This window comes from Pteropus alecto, unplaced genomic scaffold (assembly GCF_000325575.1).
Source record: "Pteropus alecto unplaced genomic scaffold, ASM32557v1 scaffold65, whole genome shotgun sequence".
Classification (NCBI taxonomy): domain Eukaryota; kingdom Metazoa; phylum Chordata; class Mammalia; order Chiroptera; family Pteropodidae; genus Pteropus; species Pteropus alecto.
This window is the reverse complement of record NW_006439191.1, coordinates 8,685,781-8,703,771: the sequence shown is the minus strand read 5'-3', so window position 1 is coordinate 8,703,771 and position 17,991 is coordinate 8,685,781. Positions and strand designations below refer to the sequence as shown.

Genomic DNA, 17,991 nt, shown 5'->3' with positions numbered 1-17,991 from the left:
CTCTCACCGAGCCGCGGGCTCTGTGAGGCAAGAACTCTATCTGCCTATTCGTCGTTATACTTGTGGTACTTAATACAGAGTCTGGCCTGAGGCTTAACTCTGTTAAAGAAATAGATCAACGAAGAAGGCAGTCTGGCAAGTGGCACTTCTGCCGCTTCCTTGGGCAGGAGGAGAATTGCTCAGAAATTAAGGAAGTAGAATCAGTGTTGACATCATCCTTCTGATACTCCTTTCCCTGTGTCATGTGATGCCGGGGGGGAGACACGTGGTGTAGCTCTTGCTATGGGGCCCTTAGAAGTTCCTGACAACCACAGGGCTCGGATGACCACGCGGGGTGAAAAATCATCCACCGCTTTTTTAACCTCCTCTCTGATCATCTGGAGAAGCTTGGTAATCGAGCTATAGCTCCCAGAGAGGATGCCGCGCGTGCCTCTCTGCTGCTCACATCGGCAGCTTCGGTGACACGAGGTGGCTGTAAAATGCCTGAGGAGCAGTGCTCCAGGGTGGCGCTTTGCCCGTCACCCCTTGGTACTTTGCAGCCAGAGAGGGTATCACCGGGTGGTTTGGATTACCTGAAGCCCATGAGTTGGGAAATTTAAAAAGCTCAAAACGGACGGCCCACATGGCTTATCAGAGGTGGAAAAGCTGGGCTTGTCTCGACAGCTGAGCTGTGGTAGCCTAAGTACCTGCCCCCTGTATCTGTGCCTTCCAGCCCTGAGAGTGGCCTTCATGGCCAGCAAGGCCCCCAGACCCCCCTGGAAAGTCAGCAATTTCCTTTCCTGTCCGAGGCCGTTGGCCTCTGCTGAGGCCAGCTTTCGCTAGACATTGACCCCTGTGGATTTGCCCCGTGTGGCCCGCTGTCACGCAGAGGCGTCACCACACCAGGCAGACTAGGCGTGGAGGAAAAGCGGATTCGGCAGAGACAAGGCGTGCCGCTACAGGATACACCAAGCCACGGCCCCATCCCAAGGATGCCAGAATGAGCTGCGTAGGTGAGTGGAGAATGAGCCTCTATCATACTCGGTAACCACAAACACAACTGAATATCCTAAGTCCATCGGGAGACGGGCCTCCCCAGTCTAGAACCACCCAATCCTCATCCCTCATCAGGCTTTTTGGACGGACAGGATGTGGCTCAGAAACTCACCTGCAGACCCTCAAATGCACACACCTCAGGGCGATGCCCAGAGATCAAGCTGCAGACAATCAAGGGCTTCTAGACTGAATATCCCATCCTGAGAGCCTGAGAAGTTGTGAAATTCTGTGATCATCAGACGTTAGGAAACTCAAGCAAACAAACAAACAGCTCGTCGTGGATGCAGCAGCCAAATGACCTCACGGCCTCCTCAAACTAGCTGAGCTCACCTGGACAGCCTCCGTCACCGCCCTCCCAGATGGCCAGCGGGGACTCTCCTAGAGGCTATTTCTCAAGCTTTAATGCTTGTCAAAAGGCAGCTTCTTAAAGGTAATTTTCTTTTAAAAAAAAGGCAGGTTCTGATTGGGGACATTGGGGGTCCGAGGTGGTGAATTTCTTGCACTGTCTCAGGACCGCAAAAACGGCTGACCTAAGGACCACACCTTGACTGGCAGGCCTGGAGGACATTGCACAGAGGGGTGATGACCATGGGGACAAGTGGCCACAGGTGCTCAGGATGGCTCTGTGGGACCTGCTGGGAGCTCTGCCAGCGGATCCGATTTTACTCTCCACACCAATTTGTAGAAAATAGAGATGCTAATAAAATCGGTGCAATGGAGATGATAATACCTGCTTTTTCCCCCCCTCAGCCTCTCATCAATATCATGAGGAAAAAAACTTAATTTTTTTTTTAAGTTTTTCAAATACGAGGTTCACAGATACACTGTACTCTTGTCATCCCCTTGGTCCTAAGCTGAGCTGTCCTTTTTAATGAGCTGGTGGCAAACCTGCGGCTTGGCTAACCAGAGCCCATAAATGTTAGGATGCTTACTGGGGCTAATGTGGTTTTTCACCCCTGAACTGTGTCTGACAGCCCACCTGAGGCTGAAAGGCCAGGGTGTTTTAGGTCTAGTTAAGCGACACCAAAATCCTCCGGGTTGAAGCTAAATGCCCCCTTTTCCTCTCTCGACGTGCCAGCTGAGGGCACAGTGTATCCTCAGCACCAAAGGTGCCGGCACAGATGGGGCTGTTCTGGGCTGCTTCTCCTATATTTGACACGGCCCTAATTACCCGCAGGTCTCTGAGCGAGGAGGGCTGATGAGCAGTTCAAGTTCCCTGCATAGAAATAGCCTCGGAATAGTTCCAGTGTTGTTTCTAATTGCGATGGATGAGCAGACTGTCTCATTAATCCTCCCCTATCAGCGTGCAAACTGGCTGCCCCAGAATAGCCCTGAGCGCCGCCAGCCCGCAGCCCGCGGCGCGGCTGGTGGTTTGGGACAAACTGGAGCAGGAAGGAGCTCTTCCCCAGGGACGGGTGTGTGTTTGGGGGCGAGGAGCAGCCTACGGCTTCTGGAATCTCGGGTTAAGGTGCAAACCGGATGTGGGAGAGTAAAGGACAGCAAGCACATCGAGCCTAGGCAAGAGCGGTCCCGAAAAGCTATGGAACAGCTGAAATATGTCCTTCAAATGTCCCCGGCACGTTCCTGTGCCCTCTCTGTGTGAACGTTTTGCTCTGTTCAATTCTCCTTGCTCTGTCCTGTCTCCACTCGACGCAGGGTCTGACGTCAGTCATGTCCACCTCAGTATAAATATTCCACTAATATGCTTTCACACGATTATAGCTTTCCAATTTGCCAAAGTTATTTTCCTTTATACATCCACTCTATTAGGCTCTCACAGCGATCGCGCGAGGTTAGCAATGGCAGGCATAAAGCTCTGAACGTAAACGATGTTCGGGGGGCATCAACACGCATAGATAATTGGTCCACGTGGACCCTACTGACGACCGCAGTTGGGACTCTCATGACCAGCGAGGGAATAGCTTTCCAATTTGCCAAAGTTATTTTCCTTTATACATCCACTCTATTAGGCTCTCACAGCGATCGCGCGAGGTTAGCAATGGCAGGCATAAAGCTCTGAACGTAAACGATGTTCGGGGGGCATCAACACGCATAGATAATTGGTCCACGTGGACCCTACTGAAGACCGCAGTTGGGACTCTCGTGACCAGAGGGAAAATCAGAGAAGTGACTTTCTGACCCAAGGCTGCTTTAACGAGGCTTAGTTACACTGGGGGGTGCTATGTGTTATGTGCAAACGGTACATTCATACTTTAAAGCACTTGGGGTCTCTTCCCTGGGCTGTCTGGTTTGGCCAGCTCTCTGCCTCTCAACTCATACGCGGTTTTCCAGAGGCCGCCTCGTCCCTACCCAGTCACGTGATGATAGCACTCTGAGCCCGGGAGAGGTCTGGGACTCGTAACTGCACTCTGGGTCACCGGTCACTGGATGGGGAATGGGGAATTGAGCAAGACGGGCTGTTCTGAGTCAGATCTTCAGGAATTTAGAATTAGGCAAGAGACGAGAGGTCGGCTTCTCCCTGGGTAGCTGGACGCTCCCTCTGCCCGATTGGGAGAGTTGGTGTCTATTTTTTCAGTGGAGAAAACTGAGAACATAGTCCAAACGAACAGAGCGGGGAGCTGGGGAGAACGGCCTGGATGCCTTACAGCTTTTCAGTCCCCGGTCCCCAGCCCCGTCCTCAGGGCGTCTTATTATTCCTTGGCTTCTTTGAGCCATTACCGACTCCTTATGATACTCCCCAGGATTCTCCTGTTCTCTTGTCTCACTTAAACTTGGCCTGAGTGGTTCTCGTTACTTACACCTTCGAGGGTCCTCCCTGGGAAAACGGCTCAGAAATGTTCGTGATCCCAAGAAGCCTGAACACCTGCTGTCTGAGAAATGACAGGCCCACCGTCCCGTGTCCTAACCGTCAGTGGCCTCTCTGCTGGGTCGTGCCAGGCGCGGTCTCTGTTTAAGTCCCTACAGACTGCGGTCATCATCGCTATTCACAGGCAAGTCCTCGTTTTAGTGCACAGAGGGCGAAGAAGGATTAAATCCGTTACAGTTATTGCTGAGGATCCAACTTTACACCATGAGACCATGTTCAGAGTTACCACGCATCACGAGAGAACAGAAGGGTGACGTGTAATCGCGCATGTGTTACCGATGTCTGGAGGTGAGTTCCCAGTCCTTAGAGGAAACAAGAGACTGCGTCATCTGTGTCACTTTACTCGTCCCAATTTCTAGACAGCCATCTAGAGAAGCAGATACGGGTGGGCCTCACATTCTCCAGACGGAGAAAGTGAGGCCCAGACAGGTGTGCATTCCGGATCTTTAAAAATAAAAGGGTATATGAGTCCCCTCCTCTTCGGAGAAGCCTGTGCTCATCCACAATTTTAATTATAAATATAATATAGGCTCATCAAACATAATTTTGAAAATAGAAAAAATAAAAAGAAAAATTGGGATGTTAAAAATAAAAATCCCTTTTATGTCCAGTGGAAATATTTTGGTTTATTTCCTAACATGTGGTTTATTTCCAAATATTTTGGTTTATTTTCTAGGCATCATTTACATAGCTGTCATTGTGCTGTATGTACAATTATATAATTATTATTCTTATTGCTTAGCATGATATCAAAAGTATTTTGCAAGTTATGTCTTAGTCTTACCAATCATGTTTAAGAATCGTATCATCTGCCATCTTGTGAACGTATGCTATGTTTTATAAAATACGATGTATTTTGAATAAGAATGTTCCTGTTTTTTCTGCAACTACGAACATCCCCAACGTCATCCGTCGAATTAAAAGACGATATGTCTGTACCTAGCTCCATCCTGCCCTTCCCTCTGGCCGCACGGCCGTCTCATTCTTCTCCACGAACCCACGTTTCTACGTCCTTCAAGTCACTTGTCTTTGCTACGGTGACCGTACGCCAGACGCCCTCGGCTCCCATCGACAGAGCTGCTGTCCTGTTATCTGGCGTGTGTTCGTGGGCGGTTTCGCTTGCTTGTCATTTTGCCAGGTCCTTCCCCGCCTAAATGCTTACTGTAAAATTAAAGATTAGTAATTTCTGTGGAAGGAGAAAGAAGGGGCAGGAATAAGGAAGTGAGGGGCCGTGAACTAACGCTGCGTTTACATCCCCTGCTCGACTAAGTTATAGTCTTCTTATGCACTGATGACTAATACCAATTTCGTTTCACATTATGTTACCAGTTCCTATTACACTTCTAGCTTAGAAGTGATCTTATTTATTATGCCACAGTGAACTTTTCTAGTCTGCTGCCTCGACTTTGAGGTACTATCTTAATGAGGCGATGCACTGTGGAAGTTTACAAATATAGAGTCTTTCTAATGGGGCACGTAGTGGGCATTTCAGCCAGGACTTTATCCTAGGGCGAGTAATGCAACCCACATTTCTTGCTTCTGAGACTTCTGAGATGGTACATTAATCCTTGAAATATTATTTTCCCTTGGGCATTTTCTCCTTTTATCTGAGGCTTTCTGCCTATGAAAAAGTCACTTTTAAAAAGGCCAGCAGACAGTCGAAAACATACCTCTGAAACCTTGTGAGATAGCATGGTTTTCTTGAGGAGAAACCACTGGATCCAACTAGCGGAAACAGAGAAAGCACTGTTCCTTCACATTAAAGGATAATTCTATTGACTGTCTTGCTTTAGGTCATATGTTTTGAGGGTTTGTTTTTTTCTTTTTTCTATTTTTAACCAACTTATGACATCTTAGACTAGGAAATAAAGAAGGAGAGGGGATTGAGGAGAAGGTTACCCTTATGGTTCCTCTGTTGGTGACATGAATTAATCGTCACGTACTGAGCAAGCTTCCTGCTCTCGGGCCTTCCCGTCCAAGCTCCCTGGGCTAAACACCCAAAGTCTGAGCCGCCTTGGGCCAAGCTTACCGAGAGGCACGTACACCTGCACAAGCTAATCAGAACCGTGTTTTAACATTACCTCAAAATTATTGTAATTCGGCCGAATGCTTCAACAGTTTATGTAAATAACTATCATTAGTATTATTTTTATACAGTCTAATCAAATTTTACATTTTCTCCTTTCTTGGGCTAGTTATCCAATATCCCTCATCAGTGCTCGTGTCGCCAAATTTGCCTAAATCTGTGTACATTTCAGTTCTCATTTTGTTCACATTCTCTCGCTGACCACCTCTGTCAGACGATGAATAATATTTACGCAAACACTTTCATCGTACCTGGTATTAACATCCAAATACATGCTTTTTTGTTGTTTAAATAAAAAATGAGTAAAGTAGGGTCAAAGGGGGTCTCGGAAGAGTTAGGGAGCCGACGATGAGATACACCGTGTTCAGACATTGGGCAATAAGAAATGCAGGCCTACGATCCATAAGAGAAACTGATGAGACAATGTCATAATTACTTTCGTTTTTTTTTTTTTCCCATAGAAGCGTTTTCTGGACCAGCACGTCGGGAGGAAGAGCCCAAGAAGAGCAACATACTCGGAACTGGACCACACAGATGCAAACATGGAAGTCCAGAAGGTGACATGGCAGAAGGGACCCAGAGTAGAGTTTGGTCAAGGAGAAAAATCTCTATCTGTAGGGGCTCAGGCTTCAACGTGGATGAACCCTAAAAACGTTATGTTAAGTGAAGGAGGCCAGACACAAAAGGCCGCACGGTTACATGATTCCGCTGCTGTGAAATATTCAGAAGAGGCGGGTTCACAGAGACAAAGGTTAATGGTCTCTGGGGCCTGGGTCTAACTAGCCTGGGGTTTCTTTCCGCGGTGATGAAAATGTTCTGAAATTAATTAGCGGCGAGGGCGCATGATTTGGTGACTGGACTAGAAACCGCTGAATTGCACATCTTAAAGGGGTGGATTTCGTGGTGTGCGAATGACCTCTCAATTTCTTAAAAGTTAGCATGCATCTTTTCTTCATCTGAACCCTAGAGCACTTATGAGCCACCCCTGCAGTGGTCATCTTACCAGATGCCCACACCAAACACCAGCCCCGTGATCTAAAGGAGGGGTCAAGGGGTCCTGTCCTTCCCTCACCGCTTAGTGGGAGGTTTCAGTGAGTACTCTCAGAAAGTACTTAGCGCGTACTGAGCTGGTCTTGGGGGCCGACGGTCTGCATTTGTCACCAGCTCCCAGGTGGATAATGTTGATCGACGTCCCTGTTTCTGAGCAGTAAGACTGATAAGTAAGACTCTACTTATCAGCGAGGGCTTCCTGGAGGAGGCGGTCAGACCAGGTTTTGAAGGCAGAAGGGACATAGATGGTTTAACAGGGCAGACGATGATATTCCAGAAGGAATAAAATGGTTGAAAGGTGGAAACACGCAAGGCAGATGCACACAGTAACAAGTAGACTGACTCAGCAATGCCAGAGAGGCGAGGACACATGGCAGAAAAACAAATAAATAATCGATCGAAGAACTTCGGTGGCCGTCTTATGACGTCTGGATGTGTCACACTCCACCAGCAATTCTGAGGCTATGTTTGCTGGGGCACCAATGGCATGTGAGCTATTCACAGGGATCTGTCTGGCTGTGCAGTCAGATTAAGAGAGGGAATTCTGGAGTCCTACATTTATTTTTTTAACTTCATTTTGAAGATGCTTCTTTCTCTTCTCAAGGCAGAGTGCACGTTTCCCGCTCTCTTTTAAAAAGGGGTTCACGACACTAGGTATGCGTCTTTTCCAAGGTGCCAAATGCCGTGACTTTTCTCTCTCTCTCTTTGAAAAGGTGATTTCCAATCCTGACTGTACTTTCGAATGATCTAAGGAGCTTCTTAGAAAATATCACTGCCCAAGCTTCATCTTTAGACATTCGGATTTCGTAGGCCTGAGGTGGGGCTTGGGAAGCAGAAGTTTTCACCAGCTGCCCACGTGATTCGAAGGTGCGGCCGCTGCTCATCCATCAGCATCTCAGCTGACTCTGCCTCCGCAGGGGACACAGAGCAGTGTCCGCCCTGAGCTTCCACGGATTCCCCAGTCACAAGAGGTGTCCAAGAGTCAAAGGGTGACGAGGTCTCATCGACTCTTCATAAAGTGCTCTCTACGCCTGACCGACTTCCGTGAGGTGTGTTAGGGATTATACAGCGTGGTCAACAGTTGTCTCTGGGAGACAAAATGAGGCCAACTTCTCCATCTCTCCACTTGCACCTAAAACCAGTCTTGTCTTTTTTTTCTTTCTTTTTTCCCCACATGCCTGATGACCAGCTAGCTACCAAGCGGTCTGGAGATGGGAAAAAAAAGAAAAAGAAATATACTTTCTCTGATGTTCACGATTGGACCCCATGTAGATTTCTGGTCAACACATGTGAACCAGTAATAATAACGATTCTAATTCAACTTGTTGATAAGTTAAAAATTCAGTCAGTCCAGCTGGTTATTCTGTCGGGGCAAATAGTTGGAGAAAACTTTTCACTTGTATTAAAGTAACTGAAGATTTTTGGACTTGGGTTTCAATAACTTGCTTATCTTTTTTTCTATCTGATCTAGGTGTGGTCTCTTCACAGTCTTTGGGGGTTATTGGAGAACATTTAGGCTGTGGAGTTTGAGGATTAATTTCAATAGTTGCTTGAACCTACTAGCAGAAAAAATCAAAAGTAGGAAGAAACTAAAGAGAAAAAAATCAATGGAGGAGTGTTATATGGCGTCCCCCTCCAAACTCCCACAAACAGAGGAAACTCTTACAGAATAAGAAGAGTTAGGACAGTTCTCGCTGACTAAGTGACTGCTATGTGTCGGATGCATCTTTTATGTCATCTTTCTTACTATGACATTATCTCTGAAGCAAGTACTGGAATCCATGTCATCGTCTGGGAAATCAAGTGTCAGACAATGTCAGTTTCTTGATCAAGGTCTCACAAGTGATGATCAGGGGAGTTGAGATTCATATCTATGTGCGTCTCCCTCTGAGGTTCTGACTTGTGCCCATCCACCTATCCCAAAGGGTACGCTAATTCATCTTAAAGAGAAAAAAAAAATGTCCACAGATAACTAGAAGATAACCAACTCGTGGGCTATAAAAAGCATTGTTTTATCCAGGAATAATGCCCAGCGAAGTTAACGATTGTTGCTTTTCGATAGGATTACAAGAATCACGCACAGGGAGGTAGTGGCTGTAATAAATCTTTATATGAAAATGAGCTCCCTGTCATGCGTCATGTAATGCAATTCTTTCAATTGATCGAAATTGGCTTTTCAGCTTCTCCAGGAAGCTCTTCTTATTGACAGAATGAAAATCCAATTGCCTTAAGTGTCTTGCAGGACGCCAACTCCAGACTGTGCTTGCTGTTCCCAGGCAGGTCTCTCGTTCGCTTTCGGCCCTGGGGTTTGGGGAGAGAATTCCTCATCCGGGAGGGGAACCCCGCATCGTCTCCGCTCCACTCCAGCCTGTGCCCGCGTCACACGCTCCTTCCTGAAGGCCGAAACCTCCATCTTCTCTTCCTCTCTGGACACTCCGCTCACACTGGCTTCGAGTTTCTTTTTCTCAATAAAGCCTTGCCCAAAAAGAATGCACCCCAAATATTCCATGTTGTTTCTTTCCCAAATTATTGAGGCGTGTATTGCTGGAATCACTCAGCCTGGCCTGTAGTCATTCGTTATCTTGTATTATTGTCCTCAGTGTCATAAATATTGGCTCTACAGTAAGACTTATAGGGTCTTAAGGGTGAACAGCCTTCAGGACCACGCTGAGCTTGAGGACAGGTGTCAATTCAGTCCTGTAACACCAGATATTGACTTGACTCGAATTCCTGCCTATTCAGACATAGACGAGGACCCGAGAGAGGCTGAAAATCCGAGGAAATCCGCGCCCCTGTTACTAGCTAATCTGTGGTGGAGGGTTGGAGCCGGAGCATCCAGGGTCATCTTTTAGTTCTTTCTAGAACCTCATTAGCATCCCAAGTAGGCACAGGGTTTCAAGCCAGACCGTGCTCGTTTCCGGCCATTTCCAGAAGCTCTGGTTCACCTGCGGTACTCTCCATCTCTGTCAGGACCACAGTTCAGAATCCAGCAGCCTCTCAGCCTCATAAGCATCCAGGGGGAGAGCGGACAGAATATTGCCAGCGCTCTCATCGTAAAAGGAGATGCCCTCTGAAGGAAATAGAGCTGCACAATTTCTATCATGCTGTGGTGAGCGAAGAAATATAAGCACAGCTGGGCCACCGCCAGGAACAGGTGTATTACTCGTCCTTAACTCAGTGAGGTACAGTGCGGCTGAGGCATGCTTAGCGGGGCGTTGTCACTTCGCAGGACTTCGCAGGACCTCTCTCCTCTCTCCTCATCGCTGGAATCAGGACAACTTTCTGCAAAGCGCAGGCCATCTTGAATTCTGGGGAGCAGCTAGCAGGCTATTTCTTAGAGGACTGTGCGAATCCCATGTCATTTTGGGGATCAGCATTGCAATGTCTTAGACGATTATGAGTGGGAAACGCACTGTGGTGTAGTAGACATACTTGGCTTTGGTTTCAACTTCTGTCACAAAATGGTTGTGTGACCTTTGTCAGTTCGCCCTCCCTGTCTGAGAAGGAATCCTGCTCATTCCCACATGAACAGGGACATAGAAGTCAGTGAGGAAAACTTAAAGCCCTTCCGAACCACGGCTGTTTCCACTGGGTTCATTATTTGGGATGTGCCGGATGCATAATAGCTGCTCAACAAAAAGTTGCTGTTTGTTTTGCTGATTGATTTTCTGGCTTTTAAACCCACTGGAATCCTGTAAACAGTAGGTGCTTCTCTCCTCGGAAGTAAGTCTGAAAAGGAGCTGCCAAGTTTCAGAGCATCCTGTGGCCCACACCAAATCACAGAATGAGCATGGTTTTAGAGAGAACAGCACTTGGGCGCCCTGGGTTGGGTGCATAGGAAGTCCCACAGAGGGAGGCGCAAGTCTCTGTCCCCTGGGGGACCCGGGCTGAGTTTGCTGGGAGCGTCTTCCTTCCTCCCATTCAGGCAGCGAGTTTGGAACCCATTTCCAACCCACTCCAAGCACAGAAACAGGCTGGAAAGGACCAAATGGAATGAGGTAATCGAATCCGCTCCAGCGCCAACAAAGGAAGCCATCCGAAACGCGAGAACAAATAAAATACAGACCTCTGGCGTTGCCCAGCACGAGGGCCGCAGTTCGAAAGGGGACCGATATTACTTTTAATAGATCTTGGTAAAGCTGCCGAGAGACCTCAGTCTCTCAGCTCTCCGTATTATTTATCGATGGGGCTGGTGTCCTCGCTGAATCACGAGTGCTTTATAGAATGACACAAGCTTTGGGTTGCAGGATGCAGCCCAGGAAAGAGAAGGCTTGGCTCTGGAGCGCTTTCTTATTCAGCTGTGTGGTTCTGTTGCATTTTCTCATGTCTTCATTTCTTCATCTGGAAAACCGAGAGATGCACACAGGCTTCTGTCACCTCCCTCTTTCTCAGAGCTGTTGACTAGGCAGCCGTTGTTCAGTGAGAAGATTCTTCATCTCTCAGATCTCATTATGAATTCCCCCAAACAGTACTTACTCGATAGTTTTTATTTGTAGTTCTTAAGTCCATGGACCTCCGGAAAGACAGACCCTAAGCATTCGTGAACTTGACCGTGACCCAGTCTGTGGCTGCAAGAGCGACTCAGATGTCTCTAATGGATACCACTTGGCCCACGAGCTGTCTTGAGCAGAGTAGTGGCATAATGTCAGAACTTGGGGTCTATTCTGGCTTTGTCGCCAGTTTGTTGTGAAGTCTGGAACAAGTTAATTTATTTATTTTTTCTCATCTATAAAATGAGAGGATTGGACTAGATACTTTTGATGTCCCCGCCAGCTCTGACAGTCTGTATTATAATAATGAAATTTGTGACATTGCTTCTTTTTCAAGAAGCAAAAAAAAAAAAAAAAAAAAAAAAAAAAAAAAACTTACCTTACTTTTCTAGAGTAGATTTTTTAAAAAAAATTGGCTTTAAAGACACAGAAGACAAATGGTGTCTTACTTTCACTCCATTAAGAAAACCCCCTTGTTGCCAAATTAGTGACATGGTAAATTGGGGTTATAGTGTCCAGTGTCTCTCCTTGGCCGGCTCAAACTGGTAATCAATCCTGGCTCTGTGAAATAGACGATTCTCTTGAAAACAAAGCCACCACCAGTTATCTCAATAATAATGTAAATCTAGAAAAAAATAGAAGAATTTTTTTGCCTACCTTTGCTGTTAAATAAGCAAGATTTCTGTCTAAAGCAAAATTGCAGGAATGTGTTTTATGAAATACCTTCTGCCTGTCTCTATGCCCAGCTGTCTTTCTGTCTGTATCTCTCCTACATCCGGTCGTGCATCTTTAATTTTAGGTCAGAAAGACTGAAAATTCTCAGCTCAAAAAGTAAATTCTTACATCTCGGATATTTATAACGCATATCTCAAATATTTCTTTTCTATTAATGCAAAAGCTTCAATTTAATCCCAGAGCCAAAGATTGAGCTGTGGTTTGTTTATTTGTTTTCATTTATTTGGTAGGAATAGGGAGAAGGTGTAACATCCTTGGCTTTTGTCAAATAAGACCTAAAATAAGATCCCACCAAATGATGGTGTTGTTCCATTTTATATAGATGAATAATAGGATTTTTTTTCCTCCCCAAAATCGAGTTGGGTGAGCTGATGCCCACAAAGCCATTGCTGGGGGGAAATGTTATGTTACGTTTGCGATACTCTTTAATTACTCGCTGTTGCATAGATGGGGGTGAAATTGTGGGGAGCGGAGACAAGCAGAGATCAAGGTGACATGGAATATGGAGACAGTGCTGCCGAGGGAGGGACCCGAGGGACCCCAGCTGTGTGGCGGAAAAACCACGTCACGTGAAGATCAAAGGAGCACGGTCACATGCTGTTAGGCCCTGACTCTCGCCTACGAGGCTCACGGACCTCTTTGCAAACCGGGCCCCCCCCAGTGGCTGCATTGAGGTCTTCTCAATGCTGAGTGTTCTGTAGGGCAGCACCGAAGCTGAGGAGATCACGTAATCATATTTGCAACTCAACAATACTGGTTCGATGATCAATAAGCTGCGTGGTGGGCACAGGGAAGAAATAGAGGGGTAAAATTGGAAGTCGGCAGCGCCCAGATGGCGTGATTTGGGTGGGCTGCACCATCCCCAAAGAGCTCTACCGCCAAGATCTCGGCACGATCTGCAGCGGCCCCGTCACTTCTGTTTTAAGGGTGTGACGTGTCCCTTGCCGAGTAGAAGCTCCTTTGCAAACTGAATCTTTCTCCAAGCGAGTTTAGATTCTTCTGTATTTTGTTAAGCTCTTCCTCTGGTTTGTAATGACTTCTTCTTTAGCCTCCCGGGGAACTCCTGCTTATCCCTGAAGACTCCCCTGCTCATCTTTTCCAGGTGACATCTAGCCAGTTCTCCACCGGCTCAACTAGGGTTCACGCATTTTTCTGCGCACGCCTAATGATGTCTTTGAAGAACGTCGCCTTCTCAAGTATTGTTCTGTGGCTTATAACTACATAGCGTAGCGACTTGGGGCTAATAACGGGTATGCAGAACATCGTCAAGCAATGGCCGCCGCCCTTCTACCCCGTGCTCCTGACTGCAATCTCCTCGTCACCTTTAGCGTTCTCAGTATAATTCAAAGGTGTGACAAAGAACGCTGGCGTTTCATCAGTATTTCTTATTTTATCATAGTTGTATTTTTTTTTTCTCAATGGAAACATGTATAACTAGAACTTAAGCAGCTTCAGTTCAAAATCTTTTTTTTAGGAAGTCAAGGTCAAATGGATAGTTGATGTTTTGACAGTACACCTGCGCCATGCAGGTGTGAGGCATATCAGCTCTCATCGCTCTGAAATTTCTTCTGTCTGTTCCAAGGGATCTGGCAATTTCTCCTTTCTCCTGTTGCTTTGCTTAGTGTGTGATGGGCAGTCCTTCTGCATGCATCTCAAGAACAAAATGCAACACAGCTTCATCGACTGATCTGATATGTATACATATATATATTAGATCCAGCAAAGTATCTGGTAGCTGCTTTGCAAGAATATATGGCACTGTAGTTCTTTGTCTAATATCAAAATGTATGTTACTAATATAAATATGTGTCCTACTGACCTGTTTCTATGTATTTCTGCATCCGGAATAACTTGATTTCATTGCCAAATTATAGAGAAAACTTTTGAAGACCTTTCACATGGCAGTTACCAACCATACTTGTATCTTAACTGAAGTAGTAAAAATATGAACACGTATGGTCCAGTTCGTGCAGTGACAGTCAAATCAGAGTGGCTTCCTGGCCACTGTGATGGTAAAATGCCCTTGATATTACAAGATAACTTTCTCAGAGATGTTAAAATCTAAGGAAAAATGTATGTTAGAATTCATGAGATGTGGTGAAGACTTATAGAATACATCTAGAGCTTTTCTCAAAGGAAAATTCAGAGCTTAACCACTGACATAAAATAATAAAAAAGAAAGCAAAGTGACCTACTGAAGAAGTCTGAAAAATGTAAAAATACTAAACTTAAGGAACGCCAAAAGAAGAGACCGAAAAAGTTATGTAAAGACATTAACAAATCAGAAACCCAAGGCAGTAAAATCTGATGATTTTGTATTTTTCGTTATTATTCCTGATGTATTTTCTGGGCGTCAAATAAGATCATCTGCAGAAAAGTATTCTCTCGCTCTTCAATATCTATGATTTATTTAGTTTGTTCTTGTTCAGTGGCATTGGCTAACATGCCGTTGACTGTCGGTTTGTTACTTTACTAAGATTTTTTGTTCAGATCTGGAATAGATGTGGTGTTGAATCGGATACCCCTTCCTTTCACCATTTCTCGAAATGGTCACATATTCGATCTAGTCATATAGCATATATTATTAACTTCCTAATGTGGCAACATGCTTGAATTCATGGGCTTGACTGCATTTTGTGATTGCTTATTAATTTAGCAAAACACACCTGCATATTATATTATATTATTTAATTTATTATATTATAGTCATAAGATAAATACTCAACTTGAACAGAGTACATACCACATGCAACTCATTCGTGTCCTGGGCGACTATGGTCCCAGGTTCTGAGTTTCTGCGTTTCCCTAACGTTGACACTAACGGTCCCACAGCAGAGGCAATAATCCCATTTTGTAGTAAAATATATCATAAAGCTACAATAATGAAGACAATAAAATGCCAGCAGGAGACTGGAATAGTAATAGAATAGTCTAGGAATAGAGCCAAATAAATATAAGAATTCAGTATGTGATTTTTTTTAAAAAATGACTATCAAATTAGCAAGGTAAAGCTAGATTAAATGTTAATTTATCGTTCAAGCTAGTGACAGTTTCTGCTACTCTACACTTCTGCTCACCATCGTCTACGGCACGGCTGGCAGTGGCCGGGCAGGGGCCACCAGGGACGTGGACATGTGCAGTGATGGGAACAAGGCAGTCGGCCCCGTCACAGGTAACTCAGGAAACACCTCTTTTGGAGTCATGATTTGACGATCTCTTGGAATATTTCTTTCTTTTTTTTTTTTTTAATGGGAAATAGAATTTATAGATTATGGTCACTCGTCTGTTGTCTCAAGCAATTACCTCTATTCCTTCCCAGAAGATAAATTAGGTACTATTTTCGACAAGGGATAAAAATAGGTAATATCTGCAAAATCCCTTTGAAGAGTTTCTTTTATCTAGACTATTCGCTGTTTTGTAAGATTTCCATTATAGAATGTTTTTAAATCCTTACCTTTCAGACTTCAAATGAGAAAGAAAAAGTTGTGTCTGGCTGTCTCTGTACTGCAACTATTTTAAGTAAATTGATGGAAAAGGTCGGAACTCCTGTCATGGTGGCGGGCACTTGGCCTCGGTTGGCGGTCACCTCTCTCTGTTATTTATCCCCAAAGTTAACATGGACCGCCCCGGTCCTGGCGTCCTACGCTGTTCAGACACTTGGTTCCCCTTTCGCAGGCAAAGGACAGGAACAGGAACAGGACAAGTGATACCAAGATATTTCCTGGCTCTGGAAATAAAGGGACGATAAGACCTTGTGGGCAGGTGTGTATTTGTTGGTACCTGAAATTCCTGTCATTGAAATGAAGACAATCGATGTAAGGTCCATCCCAGAGAGAAAGGAGTCGTTATGCATTGTGGCTGCAGCTGCCTGCTCCAGAGTGGGGTGTGGGTAGATTGTTGGTGGACGTGTGAGCCACCTGTCACCTAGTCCGCTGTCCTCTCAGGTCCCCGAGGATGAAAACACGCCCAAGTCTCGGGGGCTGGCAGGATGGTTGAGCCGTTATCTGCCCCGCTCCTTCCCCGAGTTCGCACACCTGCTTTTCCAGAGAAGGTCCACTGAGGCGGCTCCAAGGTGTTGGTTTCGGCGACAGGTGATGTTTACAGTTATATTAGAATGGAATTCTGACCGGAACAGATTCCCTGGGGAAATGGTAGGAAAAGGAAACAAATTCCTTTTGGTCGTAGGTGACAGAGGAAGGAACACTTCGAGGAGAAGCTGCGTGGTCCAGTTTTCCAGAGGACAGTAATTCTCCATTAAAAACCCTGGTCGTCGATTCTGTCTCAGAGAATGCAGACTCCATCCTTGTCCCGCTGAGCTGTCAGATTGATTCTGGCCAAGGATTTACTGTGTTTCCCTGTAAGAAGTCCCAGAAATGCGGGCTAAGGTAAGACGCAGGGTGTCTGGGCGAGGCTGGTGGACCCGAACGCGTAGAATCGAGGGGACTCGCTCTCCAGTGCCATCTCGGCCTGGCCACTGGTCCTTGCCTAAACAGACACGTAAACCTGAAAGTCCCAGCGGTGTCCAAACATTATTATCGGTTCCTTGGGTAAACATCTCTTCTGGACAATTATAAACAAATTACTTCATGTGCAGCACACGAACCGCTGTGGTCTGAAGTTATATTGTTTCTTTTTCCCTCTCTCCATTTTACCATCTCTCTGTCTCTCTCTGTCTCCCTCTTTTACACACACACACACACACACACACACACACTTTATAAATGCCTGACAAACACACACACACGCACGCGCACACACACACACACACATACTTTATAAATGCCCGACAAATGCATTTGGCTGTCTAAACTGCAAGAGTTTACAAAGATATTTCATCTAGGCATAGAGCGTAAGCACTTAAATGAACAGTCACCGAATATCAAGTTTGTGAATCTTAGTTTCATGAAAGACATTTGGGATTATAAAAAACAAGTCACCCAACCTCCTGTAAGGTATAATTCCCGTTTCGTAGGCGTTAGGATTGTTGAGACTGAATAGATCTCAAGGAAATGGGAAGGTGGGCTACCTACTGTCTGGGGTGGAAGTCTGCCAAATCTGTCCCCTCCCTCTCCTCCACTGCCCCTCGGGGCTTTGTGGCGCTGCACTGTGCCTGGACCCTCCTCTCCATCTCCATGGTTTGCTTTCCTACTTCATTCAGAGCTCTGCTGAAATGCCAGCTCCTCACCCAGCTTTAACGCGAATTCTCCTGAGTCGGTTTAGCATTAAGTCCTCATCTTCAGTACCTGACCCCCCTCTACGTCTGATCAAGCCCCGCATCCCCGACCCTGGACATCTTACGGCCATTGTGCTCTCAGCGAGAATCCCGTAAGCCCGCCTAGCAAGAACCGCCTTGGCCTTGATCTCCTCAGTGATGTTCTCTCTGACATCTGTCCTGCTGCTCGGGCCTCAGTCCCCACATGCCCCATGTTTGGAGTTGAGCCTACCTCGTGCCCGTCCTGCAAAGTCCATTGCAGTACTGCTTCTTGAATGAAGTCTTTCTTAGCATCTTTAACAAGTGTCATGAAAAAATTTTCTTTAATGGTTCCTCTCTTCCACCCTTTTCTCTATTTCTAGCTATAAGTGCCCTCTTCCCCCAACCCCTGACACACTCAGGCTGGCAAACCTATGCCTAAGATCCTTAAAAATGTATCCATGTGATACTTGGACCCCCTGCAAGTCTGATCATCTCTTACATAGTCAGAGAATCCTGCCCTCAGGCTATGCATTGCCAATAGAAACAGAATAACTTACAAGGGTGCCTTGCTTCA

The 17,991-nt window shown here is 45.9% G+C and overlaps 1 protein-coding gene across 4 annotated transcripts in view; it reads left to right on the top strand.

The window, feature by feature from the left end:
- Nucleotides 1-3,421: 3,421 nt before the first annotated feature.
- Nucleotides 3,422-17,991, top strand: part of LOC107195962 — a 20,335-nt gene continuing 5,765 nt past the window's right edge. For 2 of the 4 annotated variants that reach the window (XM_015592783.2, XM_015592782.2), the window contains exons 1-6: nucleotides 3,422-4,150; nucleotides 6,410-6,505; nucleotides 15,264-15,395; nucleotides 15,899-15,985; nucleotides 16,168-16,314; nucleotides 16,409-16,608. In XM_015592783.2, the coding sequence (XP_015448269.1) occupies nucleotides 4,130-4,150; nucleotides 6,410-6,505; nucleotides 15,264-15,395; nucleotides 15,899-15,985; nucleotides 16,168-16,314; nucleotides 16,409-16,608 (683 nt within the window). In that variant the 5' untranslated portion in view covers nucleotides 3,422-4,129. Of the gene's footprint in view, nucleotides 4,151-6,409; nucleotides 9,120-15,263; nucleotides 15,396-15,898; nucleotides 15,986-16,167; nucleotides 16,315-16,408; nucleotides 16,609-17,991 lie in introns of those variants that run through there. The other 2 variants (XR_001517278.2, XR_001517279.2) reach the window with 2 other exon arrangements.